Raw genomic sequence first — 20470 nt, forward strand, 5'->3', positions numbered from 1 at the left:
AAATTTCCCTCTGGTGGGGGAGTCCAGAACAAGAGCTCACGACTTTAAAATTAGAGATAGACCGTTCGGGCTGATATCGGGAAGCACTTCTTCACGCACAGAATAGTGGAAATCTGAAGCTCTTCTCTCTTCTTCTCTCTTCACACACACACACACACACACACACACACACAAAGAAATTGGCTGAGACTGGGGGGGTCAATTGAAAAATTTTAAAACTGAGAATGTTAGGTTTTTGTTCAGTGAGGTGTTGTGGTGATGGAACCAAGATGGGGGAAACAAAATCAAGATACAGGTCAGCCTTATTTAATAAACGGTAGTACAAGCTCGAGGGGCTGAATGGCCTCTACTTCCTCTTCCTAACTTAAAGCACACCATGGGACAGTGCAGTGCAGGATCTGTTTGCTACATTATCAGCCAGATGAAAGTTGCAAATTCCGGGAATGGGTGCCACTCTCACATGCGTCAGCTGGGTGAGTTCCAATCATTCTGGATCAGGTCACTAACTTGAATGCATTGTTGAAGGAAGCCATCCTGTTTAACCTTGGGGGTCATTTGTATTTCAGCTATTCCAAGTTTCAGGAATTTCCAATTGATTTTAATCACTGGTGTAGCAGAAATAACTAACATGAAAAAAGAAGTCTGAGGGGTGTCCAAGAAGAGACCTTTAATATTATGAAAGGTTTTGATAGCGTGGCTACAGAGAGAATGTTTCCACTTGTGGGGAAGTGCAAACTAGAGGCTATCAATATAAGATAATCACCAAGAAATCCAATAAGGTATTCAGAAGAAATCTATTTACCAGGAGAATGGTAAGAATATGGAACTCACAACACAAGAAGTGGTTGAAGTGAGTAGCATCGATGTATTTAAGGGGAAGCTAGATGGACATATGATGGAGAAGGGAATAGAGGTTATAATGATGGATTTGGATGAGGAAACATGGAAGGAGGCACAAGTAGAGCATGAACGCTGGCATGGCCTGGTTGGACCAAACGGCCCGCTTTTGTGCTGTTTATCCTAAGTAGTGCCACCTTTCTATCACATTAAATTTGGAGTGTGTGTTTTATATATTATAGAACTGTTACATTTTGGATTGTCACAATAAAACCCTCTTGATTTGCCAGCAGCAGCGATCATTGAAAAGAATTAAAATAAATGTCCAGCCATTTTTCCTGGCCTTCAAAGACCACGTGTGGTTAGAAAAAGACTTCAATTACTTTATGAAGGAAGCTTGTTTGGCCTGTAGATGGTGCTCTGGTCTGTAGATTTTCCCAGTAGTACAGCTCAGAGCAATGTTGCTTTCAAATTGCTGAACACAGGTCGATCAGAAGTCAGCTGAATCCAGCATACACATTTTTCGAAGGTGCCTTAGCCTTAGGACTGAAACACGTAAAGTGAAAGTTGAGAAGGATATAGTTGGATCGATATAACTTTTAAAGTGTGCTTTATAGCGTGTAGCGCCCAACCTTAACCTTTTTTCCAGAAAATTGCTCATATGGTCTTCAGTGTCAGTTTGGTTTAGTTGGTGTTTGTGTTTTCTGAATCGGAAAGTTGTGGGCTCGAGCCCCACTCGGGGCTAATGCATGAGTGCAGTATTGAAGGAGCGCTGCATTATCAGGCGTGAGATGCTAACTCCAGGCCTGGCCTGTCTGTTTGAGGAAATGTCAAAAAATCCTGAGGTACCATTTGAAGAGAAGAGCCAATTCCTCTGGTGTCCCAACCAATATTTCTTACTCACTCAACACAACCAAATAATAGAAGCTTATTCATAGAACCATAGAGAACTTACGGCACAGAAAAAGGCCATTCAGCCCATCATGTCTGTGCCAGCTGAAAAATAAAAAATTAAAAATTTGATGGCCATTCTAATCTCACCTTCCGGCACCCGGTCCATAGCCTTGCAGGATACAGCACTTTAGGTGCAGATCCAGGTACCTTTTAAATGAGCTGAGGGTTTCTGCCTCCACCACCAAACCAGGCAGCGAATTCCAGCCACCCACCACCCTCTGGGTGAAGAAATCTTTCCTCATGTTCCCTCTAATCCTTTTACCATTCACCTTAAATCTGTGCCCCTTGGTAATTAACCTCTCCGCTAGGGGAAACAGGGCATTCCTGTCTCCTCTATCTACGTCCCTCATAATCTTGTACACCTCAATCAGGTCACCCCTCAGCTATCTCAGTTCTAAGGAAAACAACCCCAGTCTATCCAATTTTTCCTCATGGCTGCAATTTTCAAGCCCTGGCAACATTCTTGTAAATCTCCTGTGTATTCTCTCTGGAGCTATTAAGTCCTTCTTGTAATGTGACCAGAACTATACACAAAATTCCAGCTTTGGCCTAACCAGTGTTTTATACAGTTCCATCATTGCATCCCTGCTTTTGTGTTCTATACCTCGTCCAATAAAGGAAAACATTCCACATGCTTTCTTTACCACCTTAACCATCTGTCCTTCCACCTTCAGGGACTTGTGGACGTGCACTCCAAGGTTCCTCATTTCCTCTACCCCTCCCAATATCCTCCCCTTCATTGTGTATTCACTAGCTTTGTTTGTCCTCCCCAAATGCATTCCCTCACACTTCTCTGGATTGTATTCATCTGCCACTTTTTTCCACCCACTCAACCAAACCATTGATATCATTCTGGAGACAACAGCTATCCTTTTCACTATCAACTAAACGACCAATTTTTGTGTGACCTGCAAATTTCCCAACCATGCCACCTACTTTTAAGTCCAAATCATTAATATATACAATAAACACCAAGGGACCCAACACTGAGCCTTTGTGGAATGCCATTGGAAACCGTTTTCCATTTGCAAAAACATCCGTCAACCATTACCCTTTGTTAAACAAAAACAGAATTACCTGGAAAAACTCAGCAGAGTCATGAGGACTCGAAACGTCAACTCTTTTCTTCTCCGCCGATGCTGCCAGACGTGCTGAGTTTTTCCAGGTAATTCTGTTTTTGTTTTGGATTTCCAGCATCCACGGTAGTTTTTTGTTTGTTATTACCCTTTGTTTCCTGTCGCTGAGCCAATTTTGGATCCAACTTGCTGCATTTCCCTGTATCCCACAGGTGTTTACTTTTCTGACCAGTCTGCCATGTGGGACCTTGTCAAATGCCTTACTAAAATCCATGTAGGCAATATCCACTGCTCTACCCTCACCAATCCTCCTTGTTATTTCCTCAAAAAATATGATTAAATTAGTAAGACATGCCCTTCCCCTAAGAAAACCATGCAGACTATTCCTGATTAATCCGTTCCTTTCTGAGAGACAGTTTACCCTGTCTCTCACAATTGATTCTAATAATTCGGCCCACCACCAAAGTCAGACTGAGTGGCCTATGATTATTTGGCCTACCCCTTGCACCCTTTTTAAATAGTGGTACAACGTTCACAGACCTCCTCGCATCAGTGTTGGTGCTGGGCACTACAAAACATGTCATTGAATTTCATGAATGCCCAAGGTAATTGCATGTGTTAAGGACAAGAGAGAGAGGCAAACTGAACTCCTTTATCCTCTCACCATCTGTCTGTAAGCAGAGGTGTTTTTTAATTGTTTAAAAATGTGCAGTGGTGTGTTTTTCCCAAACCCTGCGTTTGTGAGGTCCAATTTTTGAAGTGACTCGCAGCAAATGTTTTTTTTTTAATGATTAATTCAGAAAGTTAGTTTATTCACATGTTCAAACCCAGGGACGGGGTCAGGGGGAGATCGCAACTTCACACCCACACCCAAATATACCGTAAGTGCGATAGAAAAGAGGAGTTTTACCACTATAAACAACACAACAGTGGAAGAACTACAAAAATTAATATCAGTTCAAGTGATTTCCAGAGTCCATAAAGTCAAAGTCCAGAGGTGGGGTGGGGTGTTCCTTCTCGGAGAAGTTAGTTGCTAGCTGAAGTCAGCAGCACCGAATTTCTTTAAAATGGAAGACAATACAGTGAGATGAGATTGCTGTACATAGACTTGGTCTGCTTGGCAGGTAAAGATCAGAGTCTTCCAGTTAAACAGGTTTTGAAGAGCCAAGACTTGTTTCAGGTTGCTTTGTCAACCTGAAGCCCTGCTGTTGAATCTTGAAGGTTGGAGGTACATCAGCAGACTGACTTATGAGTCTCGAAATGTAATACTAGAAGTGTTCCGAAGGCTGGAAGTTTGGGTCATGTGATGTGGCCCATTAGTGAGGCAATTGCAGGTTAACGAGCAGTTTCTGTGCTTCTGGTTAAATCCATTGTCCACCTTATGAGAGAAATGGTGGCTCTTAGCGCCTCTTCAGGTATAACGATGGCTAGATGGCAGAGTTTCGATGGCTCTCCTTTGTTATAGTTTAGGCTGGAGAGACCGACCATCTGCTGCGCCCCTGGTTTTGTTTATTCTAATGTCCTCACAAAGAGGGATGTGAGATTCCACACTGATGACGGTTGGTTTTGTCTAGTAACTGCTGTTCAGAAACTGCCAGAAGCTGTAGCCAACCTTGAGTCATGTGACCAGAGTCATGTAGCAGCCATCCTTTGGTTCAGCAGAGTCCAGTCAGGTTTGGTTTTAAACCGTTCATGATCCCTTTCGTGTCTAAGAGACATGACACATGCTTTGGAAGGCTTCAAAGACACCTGATAAGACATTATCAGCAATTAGGTCCTAAACTCTTGAATTCTGCCCTAAACTGTGTCACCAGGGTTCTAAGGTTACAGCACTAAGGAAGGATTACATCAACTACAACAAAACCAACTTGTACTTCTGTGTTATAAAGAAAAAAATTAGCACCCAGCCACTTTAGGTAATATTAAGGCAGCTGGCCAAAAGTTTGGTCATAGAGCTAGGTTTTAAGGAGACTCTTAAAGTAGGAAAGAGAGATTTAGGGAGGGTATACCAGAACTTGGGGGCCTTGACAGCTGAAGGCATGGCCACAAATGGCAGAGTGATCAAAATCAGGGACACTTGAAAGCCAGAATTAGAGAATTGCAGATAACTTGGGTGGTTGTAGGGCAGAGGAAGGTTACAGAAATAGGGAGAGGTGGGGCTATCAAGGGATTTGAAATTAAGGATGTGTAGGTTGATGAGCGAGATAGGTTTGTATTCATTGGAATATAGAAGCATAAGGGGTGATTTGATTGAAGCTTTTAACGTTTTGAAAGAATTGAGAAGGTAGATGGAGTTAACAGTTTCTGCTGGTGGGGAAGTGTAGAGTAAGAGAATCTAGCCATAAAATCAGAGCCAGGCTATTCAGGAGAGAAGTTAGGACACACTCCTTCACCCAAAGGATAATAAAAGTGTGGACCTCTCTCCAATTAAAAAGTAGTAAATGCTAGCTCATTTAATAATTTTAGATCTGAGATTTTTGCGAGACAAAGTATAAAAGGATATGGAGCCTAGATAGGTAGATGGTGTTAAGAGATAAGCCAGTCATGATTTCATTGAATTTCAGAACGGGGCTGGAAGGGCTAATTGAGCTCCTGTTCCTATTTTCTTGAATTCCCTACTTCTCTGTTCTCCTTTAAAACCTTACTCTTTAACCAAGCTTTTGGTCACCTGCACTAATATCTCCTATGTGACTCAGTGCGAAGTCAGATAATGCTTCTGTGAAGTGCCTTGAGGCATTTTACTATGTTAAAGTCACTATTTAAACACAAGTTTTTATTATTATATGGATACCAAGTTTCATGTTTAGAGTTTGCTAACGATTTAATTTTTCTATCTCAGGTTTGATAATCCAGCTGCTGTCAGTCCGAGCCCTGTGAGGCAGCTCACGTTCAACTATCTCTTGCCATTGAATGGCTGGCTTCTCCTGAACCCGTCACAATTGTGCTGTGACTGGACGATGGGCACTATCCCACTAGTGGAATCGGCCTTAGATATTCGGAACCTCGCCACAGTCACTTTCTATTTTCTAATGGCTCTGCTGATACATTATAGTCTTCGCTATCCTGGAGAATCATCCCAAGTTGTAATAATGGTAAGAGCAGGTACAGAAACTACCCTACTGATTGTATCATTTACTGTATTTTGATAGCGCAAATATGAATGACTTCCCACCAGCAGGAATGTCAGTAGCCAGAGGATACAGATTTAAAGTAATTGACAACAGAGTCAGTGAGGAAAATGAGAATTTTTGGTGCAGCAAGTTATTATGATGTAGAGTGCATTGTCTCCAATGGTGGGGAATTGGATGTATGATTGAAAAAGGAAACTTTGCAAGGCTATGGGGAAACAGCAGAGAAATGGGACTAATTATCTAGTTTTCAAAGAGCTGGCACAGGTACAATGTGTTGAATGGCTGCCTCCTCTGCGGTATGTTTCTATGATTCTGCTGCAAAATGAATTTCATTCTACAGATTTGGGTGTGCTGCTATTTTCCAATATACTGTATTTTTTAAATACACATTGTCTGAACATTTGGATTATTTACCCATTCTTGTGACAGGTAGAGAGATTGACATGCAATATACTAATAGTGCATCAGGTTTTTTTCTACTCAAGTTTTCACAATGTACTAATTACGCCACAGAATTCTTCTAAGAATTGTATTTCTCACTAATGATCTTAAATAAGCGCTCATCATATTTAAGCAAATACCTTGCAAATATCTCCCTGAGGCTTCAATTTATCTACAAATCACCTGTCTCATTCAACAGCAGCTTATATTTCTATAAGAGCTTTTAACATCAGCAACAAAGATGTCCCAAGTCACTTCGCAGAATAATTGCTTAATAAACTGAGGTACGAACAGTCAAGAAGTTTTTTTTTAAAAGGTTTAGGGCAAGTTGGTGTGCCAGTGGGGTGGAGGCGAAGAACCCGAGAGATTAGGCAGCTTAAAGGCTGTGCCTCCCTACCGTGAGGCAAAAGGAGAAGGAACATACGAAAATTGGCAAGCTCTGCAAAAGTTTATTCCGACTCCCTTAGGAGATCAAAATTAATCCAGGAGACCAATCTGGCCCTGATTAATGTTAGTCAATACTTGCCTCTTGTACAAGAGGCCAGCCAAAAACAGGCCCAACTCTTGCTTGAAGAAATTCAGTGAATCAGTGCCTACTGCGCTGTCCCAGAAGAGGTTGTAGAGATGGTGGGGCTGGGAGACCTGGGGAGATTTGAAAACGAGCACCAGACTTATTAGAGGGATGAGAAGGCAGTGTAGACCAATGAGGATGGTGTGAGGGGTTTGAGGAGAGTGGTGGTAACAGCGCAGAAGGAGACTATTCAGCCCACTGACCCCATGCCAGCTCTCTGCAAGAACAACTCAGCTAGCCACATTGCTCCACTCTTTCCCTCTAATTCTGCCATTTTTTTTCCCCTCATGGGCTTATCTGATTCTCTTTTAAAGGCCTTGATTTAAATCTTCCTCCATGCATGAGGCAGTTTCTCTCCGTCTATTCTTTCTAGACCTCCCCCCCGCCATGATTTTGAATACCTCTGTCAACCCTCCTTTCAGCGTTCTCTGCTCCAAGATGCTCTCATAATGCCAAGATCAATGAGGCACTGCCACTGAGGCTGAGATGCAGTGGTTTTCCCTAGTTCTTGTGAAAGCTACAGAGCCAGGGCAGCAATGTAAATGCAGCATCCAAAGTCACCTTTTTCATTGGTGGGCTCAATGGCCCAGTTGGGGGAGAGTGCGAGAAACAGCGGGGTCATTAACAGCGAGAGAGTGAGAGGAGCAGCGGGGCCATTAACAGTGAGAGAGTGCAAGAAGAGTGAGAGACCATTAAAAAGCACGGAGAGAGAGGCTAGAGACCATTGAAGAGTGCGGAGAACAACTGATTGATGAGTAGAATTGGTGAGTATTTCTAGCCTTTAAAGTATAAGTAAGGTCTTTAGTTTGTGTTTAAGTCTCTAGCTTTTTTTCTCTTTTAAAAAATAGCTTGTTAAGTATAAGATCGATACCGGTATGTAAAAAATTACAGTAAGGTGTAAAGAATGGGGGATTCTTCAAGGGTATAGAGCAGGGATACTAGAATAATTAATTAAGCAATTAAATAAAATACAACAGTGATGACAGAACGGATGATGTGTTGCTGGCTGCAGCATGTGGGAGCTGTTGGACACCAAGGTGACCCAGAGTGAACACATCGTTAGGCTTTGCAGCTCGAGGAACTTCAAATCTAAGTTAAGGAGCTAGTGTCCGAGCTGCAGACATTGTGCCATATCAGGGAAGGGGAAAGTTACCTAGGCACTTTGCTCCAGAAGGCGATCACATCCCTCAGATTAGGTAATTCAAATTTGGTCTGTGATCAGCAACTGGAGGGTGTGACTGCAGGTGAAGCAGGTATGGGGACTCGGGGGTAGCGTTCAAAGATCCTCAGCCCCTGCAACTGTCCAACAGCTACGAGGCTCTTGCAAGCTGTGTGGATGAGAGCGGGGACTGCAGGGAGGATGAGCGAACTCACCATGGCACAGGGAACTATTCAAGTGGGGTGGAGGAAATAGGAACATAGTATTGGTAGGGGATAGTATAATTAGGGGGATCTCTGCAGCCGTGAGCATGAGTCCCGAAGCGCTGTTGCCTGCCTGATGCCAGGGTTAAGGACATCTCCTCAGGGCTGGAAAAGAACTTGGAGTGGGAGGGGAGGGATCCAGTTGTCGTCACCCACATTGGTACCAATGACATTGATGGGACTAGGAAAATGGTTCTGCTGAAAGAATTTGAACAGTTAGGAGCTAAATTAAAAAACAGAACCTCCAAGGTTATAATCTCGGGATTACTACCTGAGCCACGGGAAAACTGACACAGGGTAAAAAAAGTAAGGAGTTAAATGCGTAGCTCAAAGATTGGTGTGGGAGGAATGGATTTCAGTTCACGGGGAACTGGCACCAGTACTGGGGTAGAAGGGAGCTGTTCTGGTGGGATGGGCTTCACTTGGACCGTGCTGGGACCAGTGTCCTGGCGAATCGAATAATGAGGGCTGCCGAGAGGGCTTTAAACTAAATAGTGGGGTGGGGAGGGTTCTGGAGATGGGATACATAGGCTAACAAAGCAAAAGGATATGACAACGTTGCAAAGCAGATATTTAGGTATTGATACCCAGAGTTTGACAGGAAGGGACAGAGTGTACAAGCATAAAAAAAAAGCGGCCAATAGGGTCAAAGGGGGAAAAAAATGGTAAAAAGGCTAAATTAATGGCTCTTTACTTAAATGCACATAATATTTGGAACAACAAATAGAGGTTAATGGGTGTGAGCTTATAGCCATTATGGAGACATGGTTACAAGAAGATCAAAGCTGGGAACTAAATACGCTGGGGTATATGACTTTTCGAAAGGACGGGCAGGAAGGAAAGGTGATGGGATAGCTATGTTAGTACGAGATGGAATAAGCAGGATCTGGTCTTGGGTCGGAAGATGTAGAATCCATATGGGTGGAGGTAAGAAATAACAAGGGAAGAAGACACTGGTGGGAGTAGTCTATAGGCCCCCTAATAGTAGCTATACTGTAGGACAGGAAATAAATCAGGAGATAATGAGGGCATATAAAAAAGGCAGTACGTTAATCATGGGTGACTTTATTGGCAAAGGTAGCCACGAGCAAGAATTCATGGAGTGTATTCGGGACAGTTTCCTAGAACAATATGTTGTGGATCCAACCAGGGATCAGGCTATTTTGGATCTGGTAATGTGTAATGAGGCAGCTTTAATAAATGTTCTCAGAGTAAAAGATCCCCTAGGAAACAGTGACCATAACATGGCAGAATTTAGCATTCAGTTTGAGAGTGAGAAACTTGGGTTGGAAACAACTGTGCTAAATGTAAATAAGGGTAATTACAAAGGAATGAGGGCAGGGTTGGATGGAGTGGACTGGGAAAGGAGTATAGCAGAAAAGATGGTTGATGAAAAATGGCAGACGCTTAAGAAAATAGCTCATGACTCATAACCAAGTGAGTCATATCCCAGTGAGAAAGAAGGATTCTAGGAAGGGGATAAACCAATCATGGTTAACCAAAACAAAAACAGAATTACCTGGAAAAACTCAGCAGGTCTGGCAGCATCGGTGGAGAAGAAAAGAGTCGACGTTTCAAGTCCTCATGACCCTTCAGCAGAACTGAGTAATATTAGGAGAGGGATGAAATATAAAACAAAAACAGAATTACCTGGAAAAACTCAGCAGGTCTGGCAGCAAAAATGCTTCAAATATTTCATCCCTCTCCTAATATTACTCAGTTCTGCTGAAGGGTCATGAGGACTCGAAACGTCGACTCTTTTCTTCTCCACCGATGCTGCCAGACTTGCTGAGTTTTTCCAGGTAATTCTGTTTTTGTTTTGGATTTCCAGCATCCGCAGTAGTTTTTTGTTTTTATCTCATGGTTAATCAAAGAAGTTAAAGATAGTATCAAATTGAAAGAGAAAACATACAATGTGGCAAAGATTAGTGGTAACCCAGAGGATTGGGAAAGTTTTAAAAACCAACAAAAGAGGACCAAAAAAATAAAAAAGAGGGAGAAAATAAACTTTGAGGGTAAACTAGCAAGTTATACAAAAATGGACAGTAAGTGTTTCTTTAAACATATAAAAAGGAAGAGAGAGGCCAAAGTCAATATAGGCCCCTTAGAGAATGAGGCTGGGGAAATAATAATGGGGTACTAGGAAATGGCAGAGGAGTTGAATAACTACTTTGCATTAGTCTTCACGGTAGAATACACTAATACCAAAAATACTAAATAATCAAGGGGCAAAAGGCAGGGAGGAAGTAAATACAATAACTATCATTAGAGAAAAAGTACTAGGGAAACGAATAGGGCTGAAGGCCAATAAGTCCCCTGGATCTGATGGGTTGCATCCTAGGGTATTGAAGGAAGTAGCAACACGAATAGTGGGTGCACTGGTAGTAATCTTCCAAGAATCCCCTTAGATTCTGGAAAAGTCTCAGTAGATTGAAAAACTGCGAATGTAATGCCCTAATTCAAAAAGGGAGGGAGACAAAAAACAGGTAACTTTTGACCTGTTACCTTAATATCCATCATTGGGGAAATGTTAGAGTCTATTATAAAGGATGTAATAGCAGAGCATTTAGAAATGCATAATCTAATCAAGCAGAGTTAGCATGGCTTCATGAAGGGGAAATCATGCCTGACAAATTTATTAGAACTCCCTGAGGATGTAACGAGCAGGATATATAAAGGGGAACCGGTAGTTGTAATATATTTGGATTTCCAAAAGGCGTTCAATAAGGTACCGCACATAAGGCTACTTAATAAGATAGGAGCCCATGGTGTTGTGGGTAGTGTATTAGCATGGATAGAGGACTGGCTAACTAATAGAAGACAGACAGTTGAGATAAGGGGGGCATTTTCAGGATGGCAACCTGTAACTAATGGAGTGCCACGAGGATCAGTGCTGGGGTCACAATTATTTACAATATATATTAATGACTTAGATGAGGGAAGTGAATATGCTATCGCCAACTTTGCAGATGACACAAAAATAGGTGGGAAGGCAAGTGGTGAGGAGGATGACACAGGGTCTACAGAGGGATTTAGACAGGTTAAGTGGGCAAAAACTTGGCAGATGGAATATAATGTGGGAAAATGAGAGGTTATACATTTTGGCAGGAAGAATAGAGGAGCTAAATATTATTTAAATGAAGAAAGACTGCAGAAAGCTGCAGCACAGAGGGATTTGGGGGTCCTCGTACATGAATCCCAAAAAGCTAACATACAAGTTCAACAGGTATCAGGGAAGGCAAATGGAATGTTGGCCTTTATTTCAAAGGGAATGGAGTATAAAAATAGGGAAGCCTTGCTAAAACTATACAGGGCATTAGTTAGACCACACCTACTGTGAACAGTGTTGGCCCCCTTATCTAAGGAAAGATATTGGAGGCAGGCCAGAGAAGGTTCACTAAGTTGATCCCTGATATGGAGGGATTTTCCTATGAGGAGAGGTTGAGTAGGTTGGGCATGTACTCATTGGAGTTTAGAAGAATGAGAGGCAATCTTATTGAAACACAAGATTCTTAGGGGGCTTGACAGGGTAAATGCTGAGAGGTTTTTTCCCCTTGTGGGAGAGTCTAGGACCAGAGGGCATAATCTCAGTGTAAGGGGTCGCTGATTTAAGACAGAGATGAGGAGGAATTTCTTCTCTGAGGGTAGTGAATCTGTGGAATTCTTTACTGCAGAGGGCTGTAGAGGCTGGGTCGTTAAGTATATTCAAGGCTGAGATGGACAGATTTTTAATTGGTAAGGGAATCGAGGGTTATGGGGAAAAGGCAGGAAAGTGGAGTTGAGGATTATCAGATCAGCCATGATTTCATTGAATGGCAGAGCAGATTTGATGGGCTGAACGGCCTACTTCTGCTCCAACGTCTTATGGTCTAAGATGAGCTGGATTTAGTTTTCACCTTGGAACCCAAAATTTCTGAGACCATAAAAATGGGAACATTTTCACTTGAATAATAAGGTTCTGACGTGTCACTGGGACACAAGGTACATTAAGTTTTGTTCTACATCTGATTGTGTTCCCTTGGTTTGAAAGTGCATTAACGTTACCTACATTACAGCAGTGACTACACTTCAAAAGCACTTAATTGGCTGTAGAGTGCCTCAGAGCTCACTGAGACGATGAAAGGAACTAAATAAATGCAAGGTCTTTCTTTGAATATTGTTCTTGAGCACTGGACCCTAAAATGTTGTTCATTCATGCAACCATCACCTTTATCAGCAAATTGAACAGATCTCTTCGGTTTAAAATGAATACTGTGCATGCTTCCTGTTGGCACAGGTTCCAGGTTTTATATCTTTTAACTTTAGCCCTGAATTTCTTTACAAATCCCCACGTCTTAGTGCAGTAATTAGTTTTCGGAGGGGTGAAGAGGAGACAGATGTGCAGGAATGTAACCTGGCTAGTGCAAATGCTGCTGCGTGGCTACATTTTAAGTTTTCAAATCCATGACCTCGTCCCTCCCCATTTACCCCAGCGCTATAGCCCTCCAAGATCTCCGTGCTCCTATAATTCTTGCACATCTCCAATTTTCGTCGCTCCACCATTGGCAGCCATGCTTTCAACTGCCCTGGCCATAAGCTCTAGAATTCCCTCTTTACATTTATGCACCTCTGTATCTTTCTCTCTCTCTCCTCCTCTAAGCCACTGCTTAAAAACCTGAAGAAGAGTCATATGGACTCGAAATGTTAACTCTGTTTCTCCCTCCACCGATGCTATCAGACCTTGCTGAGTGTTTCCAGCATTTTCTGTTTTTATTATGCTTAAAACCTCAACCTTTAACAACGCCTTCTGGTCACCTGTCTGATATTTCCTTTTGTGGCTCAGTTTCCAGTTTTGTCTGATTTATATAAAAGCAAAATACTGCGGATGCTGGAAATCTGAAACAAAAACAAAAAATGCTGGAAAAAACTCAGCAGGTGTGACCGCATCTGTGGAGAGAAAAACAGAGTTAACGTTTCGAGTCCGTATGACTCTTCTTCAGAACTAAAGAGAAATACAAATATGGTGAAATATATACTGTTAAGGGGTGGGGAGGGGAGGGGGGTTGGGGTGGGGCAGGTAGTGCTGGAAAGAAGGTCAGTAATAGGTGGAGGCAAAGGAGAGATTGTAAAATATGTCATAAACAAAAGGTCAAAAGGGTGTTAATGGTGGTGGTAAATGGTTTTATTTTTATTATTTTTAAAATTTATTCCATGTTTATTCATTGTTTTATCCCCACCTTTTAGCCTATTTTCAATCTTTATTCCCACTACCATCCCCTCTCCCCACCCCACCCCCACTAGGGCCATCTGTCACTTGCTCATTCTGCTTTCTACTCTTAATGTCACCATTAGTACCTCCTTTTGCCAGTACCACCACCATTAATACCGCTTTGACCTTTTGTTTATGACATCTTTTGCAATCTCTCCTTTGCCTCCACCTATCGCTGGCCTTCTAGCCAGCTTCACCTGTTCCTGGGAAGCGCCTTAGGACATTTTCCTATGTTCAAGCAGCTATGTAAATGTAAGTTGTTTTTGCTGTAATCATTGTGCCCATTTTTGCTTGGAGCAATTGAGATCAGGTCAAGGACTGAGGTGGTTGGAAGTAATGCCTTGCTCTGCCAGCACACTCCAGTTTGGTCTGGTCTGGCCAATATGTGGCATGCTGTGTGGCTGACTCTAAAATGCCTTAATAAGCCACCAGTTTGTGAAACAACCAGAGTAACTTGCTGACTACTACTTCCTGAGAACAATTAAACAAATAAAAGAAAATAATAGTTGAGTTCCACAGCTGTACATTGTCAAAGAAGTGACTCAGTTTTGCACTGTTCAAAGTTTCAAGCAGCAGAGAAAACCAATGCTACAAAATGAGCAGCGGAATGAATGTGAGAAAGTTTGGTCAATAGTATTTTTATAAGTCCTTTGGTTTTAACATTTAACTGTGACATATGCATGTTGGTTCTTGTCATTGAAGGGTCAGGTGGGGAGAGTGGGAGGAGACTTGCATTTAGATAAATCTTTCTAAATTTTGGCACCCACCCCACCACCACCCAGGGGTTTTGTAGCCAATGAAGCCTTTTCACATTTCTACTGCTCTCTCCACTCTTAAAAACAAACTACTGGCCTCCAGCTATAGCACAGCTTGCATTCCCTCATTCCCTGAAATACTTTGAGATGTTTTGTTCACTAAAGGCCTACATAAATGCTATTTGTTGTTTGACTTCTAATTCTACACAATGCTCAAATATTGCTTTCTCTTTCCAGGCACTTTCATTTATGGTGTTGCCATTCATTCCAGCATCAAACTTGTTCTTCCCTGTTGGCTTTGTGGTAGCAGAGCGTGTGCTTTACGTACCCAGCATGGGGTTTTGTTTGCTGGTTGCCCATGGATGGAAGAAGATAACGGAAACACGGTATTGTTTTAATAATGTTGAATCTTTATACAGGTTAACTTGCATTTGCAGTGCGCAGAAAGTTCTGCATTGATCATTAGCAGTACAATGAAAATAGGATTGACCATGCTGCTTAATTCAAACAATGCACCAGTGTTAATGTCTTGAGGAATAGAGTGGAAAAGCATTGAAGTTGGATAGAAACTTGATTAGATCCACACTTACTGTGCTCAGTTCTGGCTTCCATATCATACAAAGGATATAGAGAAGGTGCAAAAAAGTTTACAAGGATGGTACCAAAATATGAGAGGTTATCCCTATCAAGAAAAATTGAATATACTGGGTCTTTCTGCTCTAGAAAAGAGAAGACCATGTTGTGGTCTCTAATATTATGAAAAGGTTTGGTAGGGTAGACATAGAGAAGAACCAAACAAGGGATCATAAATATAAGATAATAACTCCAATAAAGAATTGGGGGAAAAATTTCTTCACCCAGGGAAGGGTTAGAATGTGAAACTCACTATCACAAGGATTAATGAGGAGAATAGCATAGATACATTTAAGGGGAAACTGGATAGATACACGAGGGAGAAAAGCACAGGAAGGCATGTTGATATGGTTAGAATTAGAGGGATTGCGAGAAGGATCATGTGGAGCGTAAACCCAGTCATGGAGCAGTTGAGTGGAATGGCCTGTTTTCTGTGCTTGCACATTCTATCTAATTCTTATCCTTGTCTATAAATCCCTCCATAGCTTTGCATCATGCTTTAATCTCCCACATGCCGTATGTCCTCACCCGACTGCACTGTTCCTCTGAATCAGTCTTCCTTACTACTCCAGACCCCTTTGACTTATCATTGGCATCAGACTGTTTAGCTATTGTGTTGCTGTTCAGGCACCCTTCTTCATCTTCCAAACTTTTTTTTTAAAAAACACCTTCAGAAACATTCTGGACTCAATTCTTTGACCAAGCTTTTGGCCACCCCTTCCTAGAAGGGAAGCCTATGTTAAGTCAGCACCCTCTAAGTTTTGTGTCCCAGGCTACCTCCACTGTTGGAGTGCAAAGAGTCTATCACAGTTAGCTGGGATTAATGGTTCCCAAAGTTTCGCCAAAGCTGTTTTTATGCAAGAGCGTTGTGGGTTCTGCAAAAATTGCTGCCACTTTTTTATTGCACAGTCTGTATTAAATAGCCCTGGAGTGTCAGAATCCAGAGCCCTCTCTCCCATGAAATCTGCCCTGGTCTCCCTGCTGACTTGCCCCTGAGCTTTGCTCCCTGTGCTTAGCTACACAGCTCCGGTGAGTAGTTTGTGCTATTTGGAATTGTAGTCCAAGTTCCCCTTTGATCCCTGGAGCAGGTTAGGAGTGGCGGTGAAGGGTGAGTTAGGAAAGACCACCCGCGTGAATTGGGAGAATGGAAGGGTTGTATTGTGTGAGCTGGGATTGATAAGTGGAGATGAGGGAAGTTGGGGGTGGTATGCATGGAAGTAAGCAGCGTGGATTAGAGTGGGGGAATAAGGGTGGGAGTTGAGAAGAATGCTGGTTTGAACTGAGGGAAGAGAAGAATATCAGTGTAAGTTGGAGAGGAGGGAGCAATCAGTGTCAGCATGATATATGTGTGTATGTGTACATATATGTAATATATATTATACGTGCGGTATGTGTGTGTGGGTATATGTATAAACGTGCGTGTATACCTGTGCATATGGGTGTGTATATACCTATCTGTATGTGTGTGTACGTGCTTGTGTGTTTTTAAATTGAGACAGAATAAAAAAGTGACTGACTTTATCAACTGAAAGAATAGGATTAAATTTAAAAACATTAAAACAACTAAAAATTTGATCTTTGCAACAGCAAATATTCTGAAATTTTCCTGCAAAAAATGAGTGAAAATTCCCATAATTTTGACAAATCGCCCTCAATTGTCCTGATGACAACTCTAGTTATGATCCCAGCTCACGTAAATAATGGACAAGTCACATCCCAGTTTGAAACCTGGCTTGATAGATCCTAACTTTGTTGTTCTTTAGAAACCGTGGAGGAAAGTTACTGAACAAATTGACAGGAGTCTACTGATGAACCTTTAACATGAAGAATAAAGCATTTATTAAACAAGAAAAATGAACTATATTACACCAGACAAAAAGGTTGGAAAGATCTCAATGCAAACTCAAAATGTGATTCACATATTCAGTATTCCTTCACGCCAGCTATAACTTTACAGCCACATTTAGAAAGATAAAACCATTTACCATATTTATCTTATATTCTAATGTTCAGGTACGTATGAGGTACATGATCAACAGATTAGCTGTGTTCCAATTTAACACATATCAAAGTAAATGACAGATGCGACCAAAGCAAATTCCATGGATTTCTCGACAATCCACCCAGACGTCTGTCACATTGTAAGCCTAATAGTCTCACTGAAACTCTTGTCTTTCTAACAAGGGCTTCCAATCTCTACATTTGAAGATTTTGCCCTGTAATTCTTTTCAAATGTCGTTCCCACTTGGACGGCTTCAACAAGGATCCACCTCCAGGGTTTCAATCTCACCTTACGAGTTTCCTTTCCCCTGGATCTCTGAGTACACTCAAATTTCACCTTCGAAACACATTTTCAGATCTTCGGCCATGCCAAGCAAAACACTACTACTCCAAAAGGCCTGCGGTAAGGAGGTACCAAATTTCGGCTGCCTCCTCAGATCGTGAAGGCTTCTCTCAAGCCTGCTTCGCTTGAAGTTTGCTCCTCACAGCTCTGTCTTTAATTCAGAGTCTGTTGCTCTGCTCCTTTTTTTAAACTTGACTTCTGGGACCTCTTTCTGATCCCTGTCTTTGTCCCAGCCTGGGACTTAATTCTGGGACTTCTTTCTGTCGCATTCCTTGGTTTGGGACCTTCTCCCTGTCTCCCTCCCCGTAGCCTGCTCCTTGGAACGCACACTCTGCAATGATGCTCCAGTTCAGGTCCCTGACATGCAGTTTCACTCCCTTGCATCCTTTCTCTTCTGTGTGGGCAAACATGGTCAGTTCCCAGCCCAAAGAAGGCAAAACACTAACTGTGCAGGTATGGCCCTTTCCTGCCCGGCACATGTGTGAAAGGCCCGAACCACGTGGGGGAAAAAAACCGAACCGCTTATGGGCGGTCATTTCCCGGCCGTGCATGTGCAGAAGTTCCGAGGCCTGCCAAGAACTGTAGTTCCCAAACTGTGATTGCCAATTCAAAACTAAGATAAGTATTACATTTCGTTACAACTATCCACTGACCTTTCTCCAAGGCAGCGTGACTCAGATCAGCAACTTAGCGTTTCAGAGAAATGAGCAAAAAGACTTTGCCCTATAATTCTTTGTACCAAAGGCCTAGGCTCGTTTGTAGTTTTTATTAAAAAATGTCCATCTTTAGTAAAACGTATTCATTTTTGACTCATTGCAACATCTCTGAGGTCTTTTTATGACCCTTGTATTTGCAGTGCTCTGTATCGCATTTTAAGAGGAAGGTGAGAAGGAGGATTCCTCACACCATCAAGGTGTCACCCTCTTGGCTCAGTGGTTGCTCTTTTGCCCTTCAGTCAGAAGCTCTTGAGCTTAAATCTCATTCCAGAGAGTTAAGCACACAATCTGGGCTAGCACTTCAATACTGAGGGAGTGTTGCCGTATTTCAGATGAGATGTTAGACTGACATTTATATATGTCCTCTTAGGTGAATGTAAAAGATCCCATAGCGATGATTAAATGAAGGGATAGCTCTCTTATTGCCTTGGCCAACATTTTATCCCTCAACCAACACCATTAAAACAGGTTATCAAGTGATTTATCTCACACTTGTTTATGGAACCTTGCTGTGTACAAATTGTCTGCTGCATTTCTTACATTTCAATAGCGAATATACACCAACAAGTACTTCATTGGCTGTGGTGTACATTCGAGTGCCCTGAAGACGTGAAAGATGCTTTTATTTAATTCATTCATGTGCTGTGGGCATCTCTGGCAAGGTCAACATTTACTGCCCATTCCTAGTTGCTCTTGAGTTGTTGGTGAACCACCTTCTTGAACCACTGCAGCCAATATGGTGTAGGTGTCATGAAAATATAATAGTTCTCATAATATCGTCAGGGTAGATTAATAGTGGGGTTTGGGTTGTGTGTGTGTGAGAGAGAGAGATTTAACTGAATTGGAGACAGCTGGCCTGGAGGCTTCGATGCATCAACGAGAAGCTAGGTTTGAAATGCTAAATACATAAACCTGGCTGAAGTTTTAGAATGTGAGGTGCAAGGAAAATTTGCACTTACAGATAAATTAGGTTAGTTTGAATTTCAAAGAGATGGTAAGATGTTCCACCTAGCCAGAAGAACCTAAGCCAAACAGTGTGTTTATTTTTCTCAAAGGCTACTAATAAAATTAGTACAATGAAAAGATTTATATTATGAGAAATGTAAAGTTCCAAAAACATATCGGAACAATGGAATTGGCATTGAAAAGGGTAAACGTATAAAAGAGTGAAGGCTATGTGTAAGAGGGAAGGCATTCTAAGATCTAACAGAAGTGTGATAAGCCTCCAGCCTCTGTGCATCAAGTTGCTGTCTACAGGAACCGAAGCTGAGAAAACTCACTTTGAATATCACTGTCCAGGGTATCGTGTTGCTTTGCCTGGGTCTGTTTAAATCTATTTGTTTTACTGTTGCCTTAACGGAGGTGTAACTGGGAGCCAGATTAATTAGAGGTTTTAGGAATTATAGTAGTAATTTGTAGACCTATGTGTGTGCTTGAAATCTTTTCTTTTGTTAATAAATGTTTAATTTACTTTTGTAAAAACCTATAAGGCCTTGTGGTCTTATTACTTTTGAATGCAGGGCACGCATCTCAAGCTAAAATATTAATTGCAAAACAGTTGTGTCTGCGTGATCAAGTTCCCCTCGTGGATTTGATCCGCCTGGCACACATCGCCTGCCACGTCATAACAGGCACACCCACCGTGCTTTTGGGAAGGGAGCTCCAAGATCTTAACCCAGCGGCAGTGAAGGAACAGCGATATAGTTCCAAGTCAGAATGGTGTGTGTCTTGAGGTGGAGCTTGCAGGAGGAGGTGTTCACATGTATCTGTTGCCCTTGCCCTCCTTAGTGGTACAGGTTGTGGGTTTGGAAGGTGCTGTTGAAGGAGCTTAGTGAGTTGCTGCAGTGCATCTGGTAGTTGGTACATTCTGCTGCTGTGCGCCAGTGATGGAGGGAGTGATGCTAATTGTGGTGGATGGGGTGAAAGTTTGTTATTATTTACAATACTGACCCTCTTGCAGTCAGAATCAGGAAGTGTGTATAAAATGAAGCAAAACACATTGCCATTGAGTTTCTCAGATTGAAAATCATTAGTAGGGAGTGGCCACCAGTGTCTCCAGTTTATTTATCACTCTCACTATGGGTCTTGACTTAGGTTTTTCCATACATGATGCAGTCACCCTTCTGCTTCTGCGTGCTATCAGGTCCCTCTATTTGAGGAGCGAGAATTGTGACCACATTCTCAGCGTTAAGTCAAATTCGTTCAAGGTGGGCTTTGGACTCTGCCCAGGTTGCGTCTTGTCTCCGCTCCTGTTTATGATTTTCATGGACAGGATGTCAAGGCGTAGTTGAGGTACAGAGGATATCCAGTTTGGGGGCTTGAGGGTGGTATCTCTGCTGTTT

General features: G+C 42.1%; 1 protein-coding gene across 2 annotated transcripts in view; it reads left to right on the top strand.

The window, feature by feature from the left end:
• Positions 1-20470, top strand: part of tmtc3 (transmembrane O-mannosyltransferase targeting cadherins 3) — an 83735-nt gene that overhangs the window by 35486 nt on the left and 27779 nt on the right. For both annotated transcript variants that reach the window (XM_078567747.1, XM_078567749.1), the window contains exons 7-8: positions 5707-5959; positions 14673-14821. In XM_078567747.1, the coding sequence (XP_078423873.1) occupies positions 5707-5959; positions 14673-14821 (402 nt within the window). The remainder of the gene's footprint in view (positions 1-5706; positions 5960-14672; positions 14822-20470) is intronic.

This window comes from Cetorhinus maximus, chromosome 22, assembly GCF_964194155.1.
Source record: "Cetorhinus maximus chromosome 22, sCetMax3.hap1.1, whole genome shotgun sequence".
NCBI classification, from domain to species: Eukaryota; Metazoa; Chordata; class Chondrichthyes; order Lamniformes; family Cetorhinidae; genus Cetorhinus; species Cetorhinus maximus.